This window comes from Typopeltis vanoorti, chromosome 16 (genome assembly GCF_054136105.1).
Source record: "Typopeltis vanoorti isolate ZY-2024b chromosome 16, IOZ_Tvanoo_1.0, whole genome shotgun sequence".
Lineage (NCBI taxonomy): Eukaryota > Metazoa > Arthropoda > Arachnida > Uropygi > Thelyphonidae > Typopeltis > Typopeltis vanoorti.
In genome coordinates, this window is record NC_143564.1 from 48,836,499 (window position 1) to 48,854,731 (window position 18,233).

Genomic DNA, 18,233 nt, shown 5'->3' on the forward strand with positions numbered 1-18,233 from the left:
CGTATCAATCCACCTATATCTTGGTCTTTCTCTGGGTCGTTTTCCTGCCAACCTGGCAGAGAACACTTGTTTTGCTGATCTTTCCTCTCCCATTCTATTTAAGTGACCATACCACCTGAGATTAGCTCTGCTAACGCATTCCTGGATGCTGACAATGTCAAGTTCTTTCCTAATATCCTCATTTTTAATATGATATTGCTATTGATGCCATCTGTTCACGCCTCTAATCTTTCTCAGGACTCTCATTTCTGCGGTCTCTAGTCTTTGGTCAAGTGTTTTACTTCTGACCCAGCTCTCAGATCCATAAGTTAAAACTGGTTTGAACACTGTCTTGTATATAGCTAATTTAGTGTTCCGACTAATTTCTCTCTTATTCCATATGAATTTATTCAATTGACTTCCCACCATACCAGCTTTGCTAATTCTGTTGTCTATTTCTATATTTAATTTACCATCTTCAGTAAAAATCGTGCCTAAGTAGCTGAAATGTTTTACTTGTTCCACAGGTTCTCCATTCACAACACAGTTGACATTTTCAATGATTCTGCCTATTTTCATTGTCTTTGTCTTTTTATTGCTGACCGTCATACCATACCTATTACAACAGCAATTGAATTTAGTCAGAGAATCTTGCAGACTTGTAGCGGATTTATTTAGAAGTATAACATCATCCGCATCAAGCAAAGAGCTGACATTAACATCTCCAATTTTGATATCAGGTTTAATACCACTTTCCTTCATAATGTGATCCATATAGATAATGAATAACAGAGGGGATAATGTACATCCTTGTCTCACACCAGATTTAACATTAAACCATCTTCCTGCACTTCCTTCAATTCTGACTGCTGACTTACAGCTCAAATAAAGACTAAGTATTGCTTGATATAATGCCCCATTGACACCATATAACTGCAGTGTATTGAATAGCTTCTCTCTTGGCACGTTGTCATATGCCTTTTCCAAATCGACAAAACTTAAATATAGATCTTTGTTATATTCCCATGCTTTCTCAACTATTTGTCGTAAAGTGAAGATCTGATCCTGACAGCCTCTATTTGGCCTGAATCTAGCTTGTTCTTCAATAAGCTTTTCTTCCACAATTCTTCTCAACCGTTTCTCAAGTATACTTGCATAGATTTTGCCAGGAACACTCAGTAGGGAAATACCTCTGTAATTCTCACATTCAGTTTTCTTTCCCTTTTTATATATGGGTACTATGAGAGCTCTACTCCAATCATCGGGAATTCGTGCCTCTGTCCAGGCTTTCTGAACTATGCAGTGCAGCCACTGTAAGACTTTTATACCACCATACTTCAGCATTTCTGGTCGAATATCATCTACTCCTGCTGCCTTTCCACATTTCAAGCCTTTGATGGCTTTTTCTACTTCAAGTATGGATATGTATTCCTGACTGCATGCCTGGTCAGTGTTTTTTATCACTGTGCTGTCATCACTGCTTGTTTCATTTAGCAGTTTTCCAAAGTAATTACTCCATACTTCAAGGATATCTTTTTCTACCGTTTTCATGTCACCTTTATCATCTGTAACTCCTTTTACAGCACTCTTTCCTCCATTCCTAAGCTTCTTCAACAACCTCCAGAATATTTTGACACCTTCTTGATATTTATTTTCTATATTCTTGCCAAAGTCCTCCCATGACTTTTGTTTAGCTAGTTTTACACACTGTTTAGCTTTCTTACATTTGTCTCTGTATTCTGTAAGAGTAAAAGCTGACTTATTTGCCAGGAACTTTTGATATGCTTTCTTCTTTTCCTTCACTGCCTCTTTAACTTCCTGTGTCCACCAGGGAGTTCTAATTTTTTTTATCCTTGCACACAACGTCACCACATGCCTCTCTGGCAGAATCAATCAATGTTTTCTTCAGAGTTTGCCACTGAATCTCCAAGGTTTGATTCCTGTTCTCAAACTCTTTCATTTTCTTTTCAATAATCTTTCTGTATTTTAGTCTACAATTCACATCTGAGAGCTGCTCAACTTTTATTCGCTTTAAAACTTTCTTACATGTTATTCTTTTCAATATGAAATTCGATTTTATCCTGGTCAAGACTAAATAGTGATCACTTCCAATTTCAAATCCTCGGTACATTCTGGTGTCCTGCACCAGGGAGAAAACATCACTATCAACAAAAACATAGTCAATGAGACTTTTCTTATTCCTAGCCTCTTCTCTCCATGTGAATTTGTGCACATTTTTATGTTGGAACATGGTGTTAGTAATAACCAGTCCATGTCCTGAGCAGAAATCCATCAGATATTTGCCATTATTATTAGCTTTTCTCCAAATTTTCCCAAAATATTTTTGTATGTCTCACAATCATTTCCTACTCTGCTATTTAGATCCCCAACAAGGACCAACTTTTCCTTTTTCATTGTGTCAGTTGCTTTTTCTAGAGTGTCAAAAAATTCCTCCACTTCTACCTTAGTAGAACCTTCTGTGGGACCATAGGCACAAATAAGTCTCATTGTCCAGTTCCCCATTCTCATATTTGCCCACATTACTCTACTTGAGACTGACTGCCATTCAAGAAGATTAGCCTCGTATTTTGTGTTGAATACTATGTCTACTCCTTCTTTTCCTTGATTGTCATTGCCTGAATATATCATTTTGTATTTATTGCTCAGAAAGATCTCACCAGTTTTGGTCTTTTTTGTTTCAGTCACCCCTATTATGTCGATCTGGTACTTATCTAATTCCTCGGCTAGCTCCATTTCTTTGCCATTCAGGCTTCTTATGTTGATAGTACCCATCTTTAACTCTGGTGATGTTGAGTTGGGGTTTGTTTTCAGATTTGTTCCAGTAGCTGACTTTTCGCTGTTCGCCCTGGTTCCCTGGCGAAAACAACGGGGCCTTGTTTAACCGGGCGACGCCCCAGCCGGCATGAAATTTTGTCATGTTGTACCATCATTTCTTATTTTGGTTTAACCAATAAGAATACAATTGGTTTGGCTAAATCCCAAATTGCCAGCCCATCCTCGTTCATTCAGTATCAAATTAGATACCCAACAGGGTGCACCATGAGAAGGTGAGGATTGGATATTAGGTCAGAAGCCCTGGTCGGTTCTCTGCATTCCTTGAAAGGCTATGTGGAGGTCTCCTCTCAGTTATACAGCTTTGACCCTTAAGCACCCCTGAAGTAATACAGATATCATATATTTTCCATATAAATGTAGTGAAAATATGTATCACCTTCTTATTTCAGTAATCTGGATTAGAGATAGATATAGAAAGTTTTATCACCTTGTTATAAATTAAATTAATCTTGCCAGGAAATTATGTTCTTGTTTAATCCTTTATTCAAGTGTAAGAAAACAAAGTTTGCACACAAAGATACTTCCAGACATGTATAATGCATAGTATTATACATGTCTGAAAGGATATGTGCTTTGCATTATGGGATGCTGAGGCAATTAATGTGCCATTATTAGCCTCTATATATGAGCAGTCTAGTAGTAAAGATACTTCACATGCAAACTTAGGGTGCACTTGTCTGGAAAAAATATTATTTAATCCTTTTTCTAAGAAAAAGGATTAAATAATATTTTTTCCAGACAAGTTTAATTTAATCGTAACTGCTATATTTGTTATCCATATTATGTACACTATGCCAGCCTGGTTGACTGAGTGGTTAATGTGTCCTCCCTCCAACCAGCATGTTGTTGATTCAAATTGACATGGATATTAGTGCTTCTTTAGATGAAAGATGAATTCATTACCCTCAGTGTGGGACCATCACCCTACTTATTAGAGATTAAATTGAAAAAGTTCCATATTTGGTATTTTGAGAAGGATTTCCTGATATATTGAAATAAAAATAAATTGATAGATAAAAACAAACAGATAATCTCTTCATAGCATCAGCTATGAAGCACTCTCTCAACCTCAACAAGTATGTTTGCATTAATTTACTAAAGATCTGGTAAATTAATTAAAAGAGATTGTCATTTTAAGACCTAATAGCTGGACTTCTCTAAATTAACTTTATAGCAATCTGACCTTTAGATGGTCCCTTGTAAGGAGATTTGGTTGTCAATTTAAATTGTCAATTACAATTTAAATTGCTACTACAATTACTTAGCTTAGTGCTGTGTGCCTGTCACAATTATCATTGTGCTCTGGTGATACTAGGTAGAAAACCAGCAAAATATTAGTGAGTTTAATAAATGTATTCTTTCACCCTCTTGGTGTTGTTTATACCATTAAACATTATTATGAAAAAGATTAAGAAGTTTTTATTGAGCATCTAGGTAAGGTTAAAGTTGGAACCTAAAACTTGAAAGACTATTAGGTTTCACCATGATCTACATCTTCAAAAAATTAAGAAAACAAAGTGTTCAGTTTTTAGAACATAAATATAACAATTTTTATTAAACATGACAAATTTGACAAATGAATGCAGTTTGCTAGGAATGCTAACAACTGCATGTTATCCAAACTATGCTCATCATTAGAGTTGTTTTAGAAAGTTCCACTTAACTGAGTTCTATTTTTATTTATGTTTGTTATGTATAAAGCCAACTCTCATTATAGCAAATACTACTATTAGTTGCAAACTTTTGAAAAGTCCTGATTAAAATGCATAAGTAAAACACTGCGCTAAAAGAAATTCATGCTAGTAACTAACCATTGTAACAAACCTTCCTGTGGTTTCCTACAAGTTTTGCTATAGTGAAAGTTGACTGTACATCTTAAAATATTTTTACATATGAAATGTTAATCTCTGTTATTGTAGGAATTCCGTGGAAAAAGCAAGAGCAGCCATGATTTAGCTAATGATCCTCATTTGAGTTCTGTACCTGCAGTAGATGTCTCCTTAGATAAATCTGCAAAAGATTCAAGTACTGAACACTCTTCTACTCTTGAAATAATTAGAAAAAAACTGAAAGTGGAAGAATCTGATAAAGTAGAACTGCCTAAACAGTCATCAGTTACTTTAATTGATTCAGATGAAGAGGAGAAAAGAAGAAAACAGAAAGAAAGGTATGTGAAAAAAAAATTATAGAAGTAAAATATGCAAAGAAGAAATGCATAAATTTCACTGAGATTAGTATATTTTATAAATGAGAAAAATGAACTGATATCTACCTTAATTTAAAATCATTAGAATTAAGTAGATTAAGCAGATTTTTACACGTTTCTGGACATGTCTGGTAATGTTGATTGCAAAATTCATTACTTATGAAATATGCAGTACAATCATAAACAAAATGGTGTAAAGAATGAGCAGGATTTTGCAGTATTGAAATGTCAACAAGAAATTTTTCTTCAAAAAAAAAAAAGGGTGGGGAATACTCCCAAAAACAGGCCATGAGGAAATGTAAAATACGTAAGAGATTGTTCCACAATTTATCTATTTAAAAAAGTTCACTATCATCATCATAGTTTATTCACAATATGATACAATATGAAAAGGGGAAAGAGATTTATATTAAAAATTAAATATTGTAAATTATGGTCTTTCAAGTCTCTCTATCTTGAGCTAACTGGTAGATGTCAGATGGAGTTTTACAGTTCAGCCTACTGATGGTTTCACATATGTATTGCCAAAATTGTTTGCATGGTCTTCCTCTACTGTGATTGCCATCTTCTGGTTTGTACAGGATAAGGGATTCCAAACAGGGCGAGACTTCAGGATGTCTGAGTTGATGCCCAAGCCATCTGAGTTGTAGTTTTTTGCTATATTGACAAGTGGTTCTTGCTTAGCCAGATTTAGCACAGCAGAGTTAGTGACATGGTCCATCCAAGTATATCCAAGGATCAGTCTGAGACATGTAGTTCCAAAGGAGTTAATTAGATCTGTAGTTTTTTGGTGCTTATTGTCCAGGTTTGAGAACCATAAAAGAAGATGGATCTACTGGTTGCATGGTATAGTCTTAGTTATGTATATACTGTGAAGTGGTATAGTCTTAATTTTGTCTTTAATGATATTAATGATGATTTCCAGACAGGGCAGAGTTTGTTATGGAAGACTAGAGCCCGCTGTTTACGTTTTCTAATATCATTTTCTGTATTGCTGATGTACGATCCAAGGTATTGAAAGTCCTTTACTCTTTCTAAGGATTTACTGTTGATATGAAATATAAAGTTTTCACAACCTATTGAGAATACTTTGACTTTTGAATGTTGATCTGCAGACCAATAAGTTTAGCCTGTGCCTCTAGTTGACTGAGATGTTTTTGTTGGTTCTGTATCAATAAGTACAACATTGTCAGCAAAGCTAAGATCAGTTATTTGCATGGTGTGGGTGGATGTTCTAATGTTAAAACCAAGATCTTCTGTGTTGATGGTCTGGAAGATGTAGTCCAAGCATACTAAAAACAAATAAGGTGCTAGTACATCACCTTGCAGGACTCCTGTTGTCACCGGAAAGGATTCAGATGTTTCTGTTTTAAAGATTACTGTAGCATTGTAATCTTTATAAGGCGCTGAGATTGCTTGTATGAGTTTTGAGGGTAGAAGCTGAGTATTTTAAACATTGCTTCTCTATTAATGTAGTCAAAAGCTGTCTTGAATTCTATAAAGGTTAAAATGATTCTTCTGATGCAATATATCTGTTCCACTGTACATCGTTTTTTTATACTGTACAGTGTATAGTGAGAATATTATGTACACTGTGCATAGTATTCTTAATAAGAAAAGGTTCCTGTTATAGAGGGGGGGAGAACAGAGTTTAAAACACACACACACACAGAAATAGGAAAAACAGAAATAGCACTGAACTGCAGGTTTTTGGAATAATCTCTTAAAAAAATAAAAAATAAATAAAAAAAAAATTGAAGTGTCAGTAGTGGTAATTTGTGATTTCTTTCTGACAAGAAATCAGAAATATTAAAAAAAAATGTTATTTTAGCATAAAATTAGTTAAGATAACTTGTGAATAAAGTGGGAGTAAAAGTGTAGCAGCTGGACCATCTGGATAGAGTTCTAGATGTAAGGTTGGATAGCATTTCTGTCCAGTGATTTTGGTACTGAAGCAAAAATTGTAAAACAGCTTTTCATTTTCTACTTCTCCATCTAGAAATAACATATGATATTCCTACCTTAGTCATGTGAGTTTATTAATTATTTTGTCCAACTATTGCATGAGCTTTCTAAAATAACTTAGAAGTAGGGAACCTGGAGATTCTAATCCAAACCACTCACACAAGACTTTAGAATAGCCTCAGTTGTTAGAAACCATAATTTACAGAATGAGAGTGTAATTAAAAATAAAGGCTTTCGTTCCCATGAGAATACGATGGTAAAATTGGTTAACTCAGGAGGATATTTTAACAGAAATAGACATTGAAGAGTGTAGCATATTTCAGCAGGATGTGAACTTCATTGTCAAGTGTTACTCATGATAAGAAATTAGTTGTATATATATATATATTATTAGCACTTGACCTCCATAGAGTCAGAGACTCATTGTGGGAGATAGATTGTCGCACACAAACCTCATCTAAGCATGCCTTAATCTGATTCACTGTGTCTACATTCAAAACACAGACAATGCATTCCACTCTCCATATAAAGAACCTGGTCCTCACTCCTTTGCTCACACCATCCCTTATACAGTTTCCAGGGATGGTCTTTTGTTCAACCCCCCCCCTCCCTCCCATTCTCTGAAAAATATCTTCCATGTCAACCTGATAACAACCCCTGACTAACTTATATGTCTCAATCAGATCTCCCCCTCCTACTATTAACAAGACTTTGCAATTCACATTCTCTCAATCTGTTCTTGTACTCTGCATTCCAAAGACCACTGACCATCCTTGTGAATCGTTTGTAGCCTCCTCTCTAACATATCCTCATCACCATTAAAACTCAGTGACCAAATCTGTGCACAATAATCCATATGAGGCTTGATCGAGGCCTTACACAATGACATCATAACCTTTATTTCTGCATGCCAGGGTCCTCCACATCATTGTCATTATCCAATGTGATGTATTTGCAACATGTACAATGTGGCTCCTGAATTTCAGGTCCTTCTCTACCACTATTTCCAGATCTCCCATCTCCTCTACCATCTTTGAAGTTTCCCGACCAAGTGTATCCCATCGTTGTTGCCAATTTCAAACCCTTACACTTTGCAACATTGTACTGATAAGGATCCCATTATCATTGTACTGATAATGGGCAGCCAGTCACTGATCCAACTCAGAAGTCTATTAACCAATCCCACATGTTTTAATTTATTTAACAGCTTATTTATATAACACACTTATTGGAGTCTATCAAAAGTTTTTGCAAAATCCAAGTACACCTTTGTATATGCATCTCCCTTGTCCAAGGTATTTGTCACCTTGTTATAGTACAAAGTAAGTTAGTAAACACAATCTCCCTTTAACAAACCCATGCTGATAATCACAGAGAATACTGCTGTTATCAGCCCATTTCTGTATCCTACTTCTTGCCATTCTCTCCAGTACCTTAGTTACAACTCCACATATACAAACTCGCCTATAATTTAAAGCTACAGCCTTATCACTACTTTTATGCAGTGGAACAATTTTACCTTCCTTTCAGTCCCTTGGAAACCTGTGCAGTTGTAAGACCTTTCATTAAACAGGCATGTCAATGCTACTGCTACTTCCCTGGAACATTCCCTTAAAATGTGTGGTGATATGTCATCAAATCCTATCGCCTTACTGACATCAAGGTTATTTCCTCAAATATCTCCCGCTCATTCACAATTAAGCCATCCTCTCCTATGTCCTCTTCACTTAAGTTCCTCATGATTCCACCCTGATCTGGATGAAACACCCTTATAAATTGATCACTGAATACCTCAACAATGACTTCTGCAGCAGTTACCATTCTACCATTTTCATCCATTAACATCATCTTACCATTATCATTTTTCCTTCTATTTGCCATATATCTAAAAAACTCTAGGGTTTTTCTTCACCTGATTTTTCAATTGCTGCTCATACCGCATTTTCATTTTTTGTTTTCATTACTAACTCGGTCACTCTCCTGGCTTGTTCTTTATACTCTTCATGTAACTGATTATTACCTTGTTCATCTTGTACTGTCTCTGAAGGACCTTCTTCTTCTTCCAGATTTCATGCTTAATTCTCTCATTCATCCACCTAACTTATTCAGCTTTTAACCTTTAGAATACATTCACACATTAATGCTGTTATCTATTTCTTTGTCGGTTCCCAAGCAGCATTTATTTCATTACCACTCAATTCCTCATTCCATGTTTTAAAAGTTATTTCATAATTTTTAAAGGTGGTGGTTTAAAAAATGCCGTATATTATACAATATTTGTTTAATTTACAGTTCTGAGAAAATAGTTTCAATTCATGCCAGCTGTATATCCTTTGGTTTCTGTCCAGTCAGAAAACCGACATTGACAAGCTGTGTCTACTTTCACCCTCCTCGCTCCTTAGATTAACTAACTGATAGTGCAGTCTAATGTTCATCACTTCTGTTCCCTTCTTCTTTTGTAATTGGAGGTTACAAAGTTAATTACTGAAGTTTTCACCTTAGTTTTGATTTTAATGATACCAACTGCACATATTCAGTTCATTATGGAAATTTCAGGTGACATTAATTTGAGCTAATGTAACACTTAAAATTTTAAACACTAATTCTGAATTTTCATTTTTATAATTTCATATTCTTACGGTTTTTTCCCTTTGTCTCCTATTATCGTTTGATCCTTTACTTTTTCATCATCATCAAATGCATGTATTTTCCAATCAGGGGGAGTGTACAGGATATTATGATAGTACTACTTGAAAAGTTACATCATTACTAACTTCTGATTGACAGTTTTTCTCCAATATTATCAGATCTTATATTTCTATCTTCTATGACATTTTTTTTTTACTATCTATCAATCTACCTAGATCTTGGTGTTCCTGTGGGTCTTTTTTCTGCCAGCCTGGCAAAAAACACTTGTTGTGCTAATCTTTCCTCTTCCATTCTATTTAAATGACCATACCACCTGATATTAGCTATGCTAACACATTGCTAAATGCTAATAATGTTATGTTCTTTCCTAATATCTTCATTTTTAATATATTATTACCATTAATGCCATGTGTTCACTCACTGCTCTCATATTTGTGGTCTCTAGTCTTTGATCAAATGTTTTATTTCTAATCCAACTCTCAGATCTGTAAGTTAAAATTGGTTTGAACACTGCCTTGTATACAGTTTTCACTAATTTCTCTCTTATTCCATATAAATTTATTCAGTGACTTTCTACCATACCAACTTTGCTAATTCTGTTGTCTATTTCCATATTTAATTTGCTGTCTTCTCTAAAAATTGTGCCTAAGTAGGTAAAATGCTTTACTTGTTCTATAGGTTCTCCATTCAAGAGGAAGCTGAAATCTTCAATGTTTCTGCCTATTTTCATTGACTTTGTCTTTTTATTTTTGATTTTCAAACCAAGTTTATTACAACAGTTAATCAGTTTAGTCAGGGACTCTTACAGTAAGGATTTATTTAGAAGTACCATATTTTCTGGTGTATAAGATGCACCCAAGAAATTTAATACAATTTTCTGGAAAAAACCTAAACTTTAAAGTATGATTTTAAAAAAAAAAAATGGATAAAATAATAGGTAATTTTTAATAGTAAACTGACCTTTCAGAAACCTGCAAAACCCATGTCACTGTCATCTGACTCTTCTCTATCATCATTAATTTCTTATAATATAGAAATAATTTTGTCTTCATATTCTTTTGGCATTTTTTGACTGATTTTTGTTTTTATATGCATACAAAGTCCACTGCGTTTCATGAAACGGTAACACCATGACGCACCATCTTTAAAATCTTCAATGTTACGTCCACAGGCTACTTTGACTGCATGTGTACAAATCATTTTTGTTGAAATGGTAATGCCATTTTGCCGATTTTCTTGCACCCATTTCAAAACTTTGGTCTCTAGTTCTGGCCACTTCGCAATTTTTCCACGTTCCGCGCGCTTTTCTTTATGCAAATTGTACAAAATCTCCTTCTGACCACGCCAAGTTCTTAGCCAATGACGCGCCAGAAGTCACGTGAAGGTCACGCATCAATTTGATTGCACCATTAACCGCCAACAAAGATCTTGGAACATAAAAGGGAGTGTGTGTGACTTTGAAAAAAGAGGAAACAATCTTTACCTTCATTATATAAGACGCACCCCATTTTTAAGATAAAAAAGTGCTTCTTATATACCGGAAAATATGTTATTACATTATCTGCATAAAATAAAGAGCTGAGATTAACATCACCAATTTTGATATCAGGTATGATACCACCTTCCTTCATAATATGATCCATATAGGATTGTTAGAATCTCTGTGTTCACAGGGCCTGTTTGCAAACTGTTTCTGAAAGGAAGAAAACACTCTACCTTCACATGAGACCAGCTAACTCACCATTTGATTGAAAAGATAAAGGTTTCTCACATCATACGGGTTTGATGGGTCTTTCCAACCAAAGGGCTCATCTATACACTGAACTATGGAGGCTTTGTGATCCATATAGATAATGAATAACAGTGGAGATAATATGCACCCTTGTCACAAACCTGATTTAACATTAAACCTTTTCCCGTATCTCCTTCAATTCAAACTGTTGACTTACTGCTGAAATAGAGATTGTCTTGATCTGTTTAATGTGGCATTTACACCATAGAACTGTAGCATTGCAAGCAGCATTCTTTTTGACACCTTGTTATATTCCCATGATTTCTCAACCAGTTGTCATAAAGTGAAAATCTGATCTTGACAACTTATATTTCACATGAATCGAGCTGGTTCTTACCCAAGCTTTCCTTCAAAAATTTTTCTTAGACATTTCTCAAGTATACTTGCATAAATCATAACCAGGAACACTCAGTAGGGAAATATTTCTGTAATTCTCGCATTCAGTTCCTTTTAATAAACGGATTGCTACTATCAGATCTCTACTCCTATTATCTGGAATTTAACTATCTGTCCTGAATTATGTAGTGTAGCCACTGCAAAACTTTTATACCTCCATATTTGAGCATTTCTGATCAGATATCATCACCTCCAACTGTCTTCTCGCATTTCAGGTTTTTGATGGCTTTTTCTACTTCGGGTATTGATATGCATTCCTACTGTATGTCTGGTCAGTGTTTTTTACCACTGTGCTGTCACTGATTGTTTCATTTATTAATCTTCTGAATTATTCCAGACATCAAAGAAATTTTTATCTCCAGTTTTCATGTCACTTTTATCATCTTTGATAAAAGTGACAAAATATTTTACAAAAAAGCCTTCAGAATATTTTGCCACCTTCCTGATACTTATTTCCTCTGTTTTTTACCAGTCTTCCCATGACTTTTTGTTTATCAAGTTTTACATATTGCTTTGATTTCTTACATTTTTCTGTGTATTCTCTAAGAGCACAAGCTGTTACTTGCCAGGAACTTTTGATATGCTTTGTTCTTTTCCTTCACTGCCTCTTTAACCTCGAGTCCCCCAAGGAGCTTTGATCTTTCTTTCTTTCAAACCACCTCGCCACTGCATCTCCAAGCCTTGGTTATTGTTTTCAAACTCTGTCATTTTTAATTGAATAATGTTTGTGTATTTTAGTCTGTTCACATCAGAAAGTTGGTGAACTTTGATTCATTTTAAAACTTGACAAATTTTTCTTTTCAATATAAAATTCAGTTTTATCCTTTCCAAGACTAAATGAAGATCATTTCCAATTTCAAATCCTCTGTATACTCTTGTCCTAAACTAGTGGGAAAAGATCGCTATCAACAATAACATAATTAATGAGACTTTCTTATTTCTTGCATCTCTCCATGTGAATCTTGTCCATGGCGCTGAACAGAAATCCAGCAGGTATTTACCATTATTATTTGCTTTGCTCTTTTCTCCAAATTTTTTCTAAACATTTCTATTTCTATTACATTTCAACATGAAAAAAGTAAAAATCTTTCTGTTTTTACTTTTTCATGTTGTCATTTTGTATGCATTATGTGTGGTTCCTGCCAATCCTTTGTATTCTGTTTTCAGTATACAATTTCCTGCAATTTTCTTTTGTTGTGATTTCTTTTGTTCTATTTCTAGTGATTGCATTCATTGAAGAGTTATTATTGGATTAACACTGGAGAGATTTTTATATGATAGAACGAGGGGAAGGAAAAAGGACAAAGGGCCATCCCTGGAAGTTGCAAAAAGAAGTAGTGCATAAAAGGGTAAGAATAAGTTTTTTGCTTGGAGTGATAGGGGCATGGAATGCATTTCCTGAGAGGGTGGTGAAAGTGCAGAAAGTGGATGAGTTTCAAGAGTGGTACAATAGACCTTGTGTTGACTAGCGTTAACCCCCCCCCCCCACGCACACACACAATGCTTCTTGTGTCTCCATGAAGGTAAAGGAATAATAATACTGACATGTTTAAAAAATTATTTTATTGTGTTAATTTATATTTTTGTATGTATTTTATTTCTTTTTTTATTTTTTTTTTTCATCTAAGGCAGGCTAGAGTAAATGATTAATCAAGAATTTAGATTTATCTTACTTTAGTGTAGTGTCATGTAGCTTGTGTCCTGTGCATGTTTTCCTGATGATGACCTCAGTACAAAGGTGAAAATGTCAACTGTTATTTTGTTAATTATAAATAAAGTAATTACCCCAACACATGTGTTTTTGTATCCATAAATTCTTCACTATGAATTACTTTTTGTTTTGTTTAAGTAATAGTGTAATTGTTATTTTATGATTTCCCCATGTTTGTCATCTGATCTCATCAGTTATTTCAGCATGATAACTGATAGGTTTTTGGTAGCTTGACTTATCTACCATTGAGTTTCTTACATTAGTATTGTATTATTCACTTTTTGTTCATTTGAGTTGTTCATATTACAAACTTGTTACTGTTTCTTGATAGACCTCTAGAGCCTTGTTTGACTGGTTGGTATTATGATTAAAATTGCATCTACATGGAGTTCAAAGACTAATCATGGGAGACCAACATTAATTGTTATTTGCACAATACCTATCATTCTTCTCCTTAAATACATTCACTTACAGAGCACTCAGAACCACTTCTGACAATCCAGTCCACACATGCAACCTTTGGGCAATCTCTTGTACTCTTTCTATGCATTAATCTTATGAAATCCCTCCAATAACTTATACGTTTCACTCATGTCCCCTCTTTTCTCATTGCCATCTTAATCACTCACCTCTGGATCATCTCTACCATTTCCTCATTCCCAAGAAGCTCAGTTGACTGAACCTGTACACAATATAGCAGTATCATAGCCGTTAAAGAGGGATATTAACCTCTCTATCTCTACTTGTCACCACGTTCTTCAACAACCAAGTAGTCCCTTGAGCTGTTTTGTCTACTTTTGCAGTATTCCTATTGAGCTTCATCTGCCTACTTCTCAGTTACCAGCAGTCCAGTGCCATCAGTATTGTTATCATTATGTGACATCTCCAAGGACACATCATGGAAGGGCACACTACTCTACTACAACTTGCCGTCTCCCTTATTTAATCCTCCATCCACACAACACTGCTACCATCAACACAGTGCCATCTACTGCCCACCACCACTATATATACATGGGCTGTTCAATAAGTAATAAGACTATATTTAGACAGAAAACAGATTACCTTTAATCATCATCATTTACATGGTCTTTTTCGAAGTAACTACTGTGAGACTCAATGCATTTGTCCCAACATTGCATCCACTTCTTAAACACATGTGAGAGTCCTTTTTTTGAGAATTCTTTCAAAACCGCCTCTGCAGCTTTTACACATGCTTTGTTGCTTTCGAAATGGCGGCCTCTTAGTGGTTTCTTGAGCTGAGGAAACAGCCAGAAATCGCACGGTGCGAGATCAGGACTGTATGGAGGGTGTGGTAGGATATCTGTGTTGTTCTTCTGCAAAACGTCCACTACACAACCAGCAATATGTGGCCTTGCATTATCGTGGTGCAATAAGAAGCCATTCTTCAGCAATGGACGCTTCCTTTTGACGTGCTTGATGATAATCGCTGCTGTGTTGATCATTATCTCTGTGATGGATGTTGAAGGCCTTCCCTCACGTTCAAGATCTTCCACATTTTGCTTTCCTTCCTTAAAAGTTTTATGCCAGCAAAAACACTTGCCCTTGACATTGCTTCATCGTGGAAAGCTTCACATATCATGTTAAAAGTGTCCGATGCCAATTTTTGCAAACCCACACAAAATTTAATTGCATAACGCTGTTCCAAGGACACTTCCATTTCGAAGACTAGTCGCGCATCGATGAGCACTTGCGTTTAGTCACGTGACACTCTGGCACATCAGCCCGTATATGCCATCTATCAACCTCTTTTGTTAATACATACAGCAATATTTCTTTATTCCACAGAAATTAATATTGTGATGAGTGGTTTCGCCACAGTAAAATTAGTCTTATTACTTATTGAACAGCCCACGTATATTGTCTGGAAATTGTGTGTGTGTGTGTGTGTGTTTGTTCTCATTGCAGGTTTGCCTGTATGCAGGATGAAAAAGCCAAGTTTCCTGGAGGAAAAAGCCCTGCTACCACCATAGGAGATCAGCAAACTCACCTTCAGTTGAAAAAGCCCATATGAGGATTCCTCTCAAATGGGCTTTTTTTCCTCTCATCACAGTGAGAATCGAACTCAGTTCTTTTCCAGCTGAAGAGCATAATGCACCATCATTCTTTCAGTTATGCTATGGAGACACTTATATACATTTGGCCATTTAAATTGACAAGCATTAATTTTTGTCCTCACCATCAGTTTATTTAAGTTATCTTGTAAGATCTCTACATCACTTTTATTAAATATTGTCTTCCCCAATTTTGCATCGTGATTCAACATCACGAGATTCTCATCACACCTTCTTCCCAAATCATTTCTCTGCAGCAGTGGCTTTAGTACAGAGACTTCTGGCTCCACTAGTCATGCTCATTCTCCACCTCCTGGCTTTGGCTCTACCATATACTTCCTCAGGTGTCTGGCTTCTAGCCATCCTTCTGTCCCTGTGACTGACTTCACATCCATTCCCGTTTGTTTTAGCTTACATAATAGATTTCCACTTGGTATTCTGTCACCTTTGCTTATCAGTAGTGGTAGCTATTGTCTTTACCCAACTCAATTGTCACTTATTTATAAGCTACTATACAGCCTATAAAAAGGGAGTAAATTACTAAGGCAGAATCCACCTTTCACAAATGTATGCTTCCCTGTAACAGACTGCATTGTCCACTCAGCAGCATCATCCATTCCAAGAACATCATCTTGATTTCCACTCTATCCAAAGCCTTGGTGGAACCCAGAATGCTAGGCAGCCAAAAAAAAAAAAGATCACCGCAGAGCATGGGTATATTTCATAGATACATTAAGTTTTTATTGAAACTTAATAGGTTTTAAGCATATTCAGGCCAAAGCACATTGTGTGAGATGTCAGAGTCAAAAATAATCTTGAATCCAATTTACCTCATCGATTAATCAAATCACCAGCACAAGAATTGTATGGCATAAAATGAAAAATGAAAGGTAGATATAGAACATACTGTTTGTCTACCTTAGCCCATAATGGATATGTTGTTGCTGATCCCAAAGCTATTGCAGACACTTGGGAAGAAAAGTTTGCCAGAATCTAAGCAACAGTTTCATATCCTCCTTAATTTTTAATATTGAAACAGGCAGCATGAGAAACAAAGGCTAAATTTTTCTACCAATGGGCTTGAGCCATACAATTAGCCATTTGTTAAGGAAAAACTAAAATGAGCTATTTTCCTGTCCCACCATAGTGCAGGTGGGACAGGAAAATATTCTACTCTGTTCACTGGAGCAGATCTTCAGAGCCCTGTTTTTTAAAGTATTAATGACACCTAGTTTTTGTGTTGGGTGGTGGTAGGAGTTTATGTGTATATATTGGCCAGTATGTGTCGGTTTCCGGTAAACAGTGAAGGAAAGATTGGCAGGGCCTGATGACATCCATTATGAAACATATACCATCATCTTCTATGGATCTCCTTCTCTTCATATACAACAGAATACTTGCAAAGAAGAGTTTCTGGATTCTTGACATAAGTCGGTTGTCATTGCTATCCCAAAACCAGGAAAGGATCCAGCACAGGCAGATAATTATTGACCTATTACTCTGACCAGCTGTCTTTGCAAGATAGTAAAGAAAATGGTTAATAGGAAACTTCTCTGGTATTTAGAAAGCAACAATGTTCTCTCCAATACACAATGTGGCTTTCTTAGACATTGTTCAACTTTAGACCATTTGGCTCATTTAGAAACTAGTATAAGAGATGCATTCCTGAAACAGGAACATTTGGTTTCAGTTTCCTTTGAATGGAAAAAGCTTATGACACAGCCTGGAGATATGGCATTTTAAAAGACCTCTATAACCTAGCTCTCAGAGACACCTTCCTGTATGTATTAAAAACTTTCTGTCCAGGCAAACTTTCCAAGTCAGAGTGGGAAGTACACTGTATCAGTCACATCATCAAGAACATGGTGTTCTACGTGTGACACTTTTGCTATCAAAGTTAACCCAATCACTAAACAGCTTCCTCCCACTGTAGACCATGTTCTACATGTCGATGACTTCACAATTTACTATCACTCTCATAACATGAGAGTAATCAAAAGACAACTTTTTTCAAGACAACAAAAAAAAAGTCTATGTACGCTTCTGTAGGAAATGCACACTTCATATCTGACAGGTAAACAGATCTTGAATTAATAATGGGACAAACCGTTGTTCCAGTAACCACAGAAGACAAGTTCTTCGTACTTGTCTTTCTCCTTCTCATCCTATCCTCTTCTTTGCTTCATCTTTATCGTGCACTTATACATTCCAAGCTGGATTATTGGTCTTAAGTCTGGTTCTGTTCTGCAAGACAGAATAAGCTACAATAATTGGATCCCATTCTTCATCAGGATATACAGATAGCTACTGGTGCCTTTTGCACGTCACCCACTCAGTCTTTATGTTGAAGCAAATGAACTGGCTCTATCACTTAAATGGAAACAGTCCTCTTAATTATACCCTAAAGATCATCCTACATGGACTAGTAATTTTTCTCTGCATTGGGAAGCTCAACATCTATCTGACTGCCATACATCCTATTGTTATGATGTGTTAAAGAAACTGTTCCAGCTGTTAGGATGATAACAACATTGCCTACACCAAGCATAACAGCATCCCTCAATAGTAGGTTTGCACTTCATCTTACAACCTCTCACTTTTTCA

At 35.7% G+C, this 18,233-nt stretch overlaps 1 protein-coding gene across 1 annotated transcript in view; it reads left to right on the forward strand.

The window, feature by feature from the left end:
- The window catches only part of LOC150098009 (spliceosome-associated protein CWC27 homolog), a 243,340-nt gene that overhangs the window by 163,902 nt on the left and 61,205 nt on the right, over nt 1-18,233 (forward strand). The window contains exon 7 of the mRNA XM_090406212.1: nt 4,755-5,002. Coding sequence (XP_090262338.1) covers nt 4,755-5,002 — 248 coding nt within the window. The remainder of the gene's footprint in view (nt 1-4,754; nt 5,003-18,233) is intronic.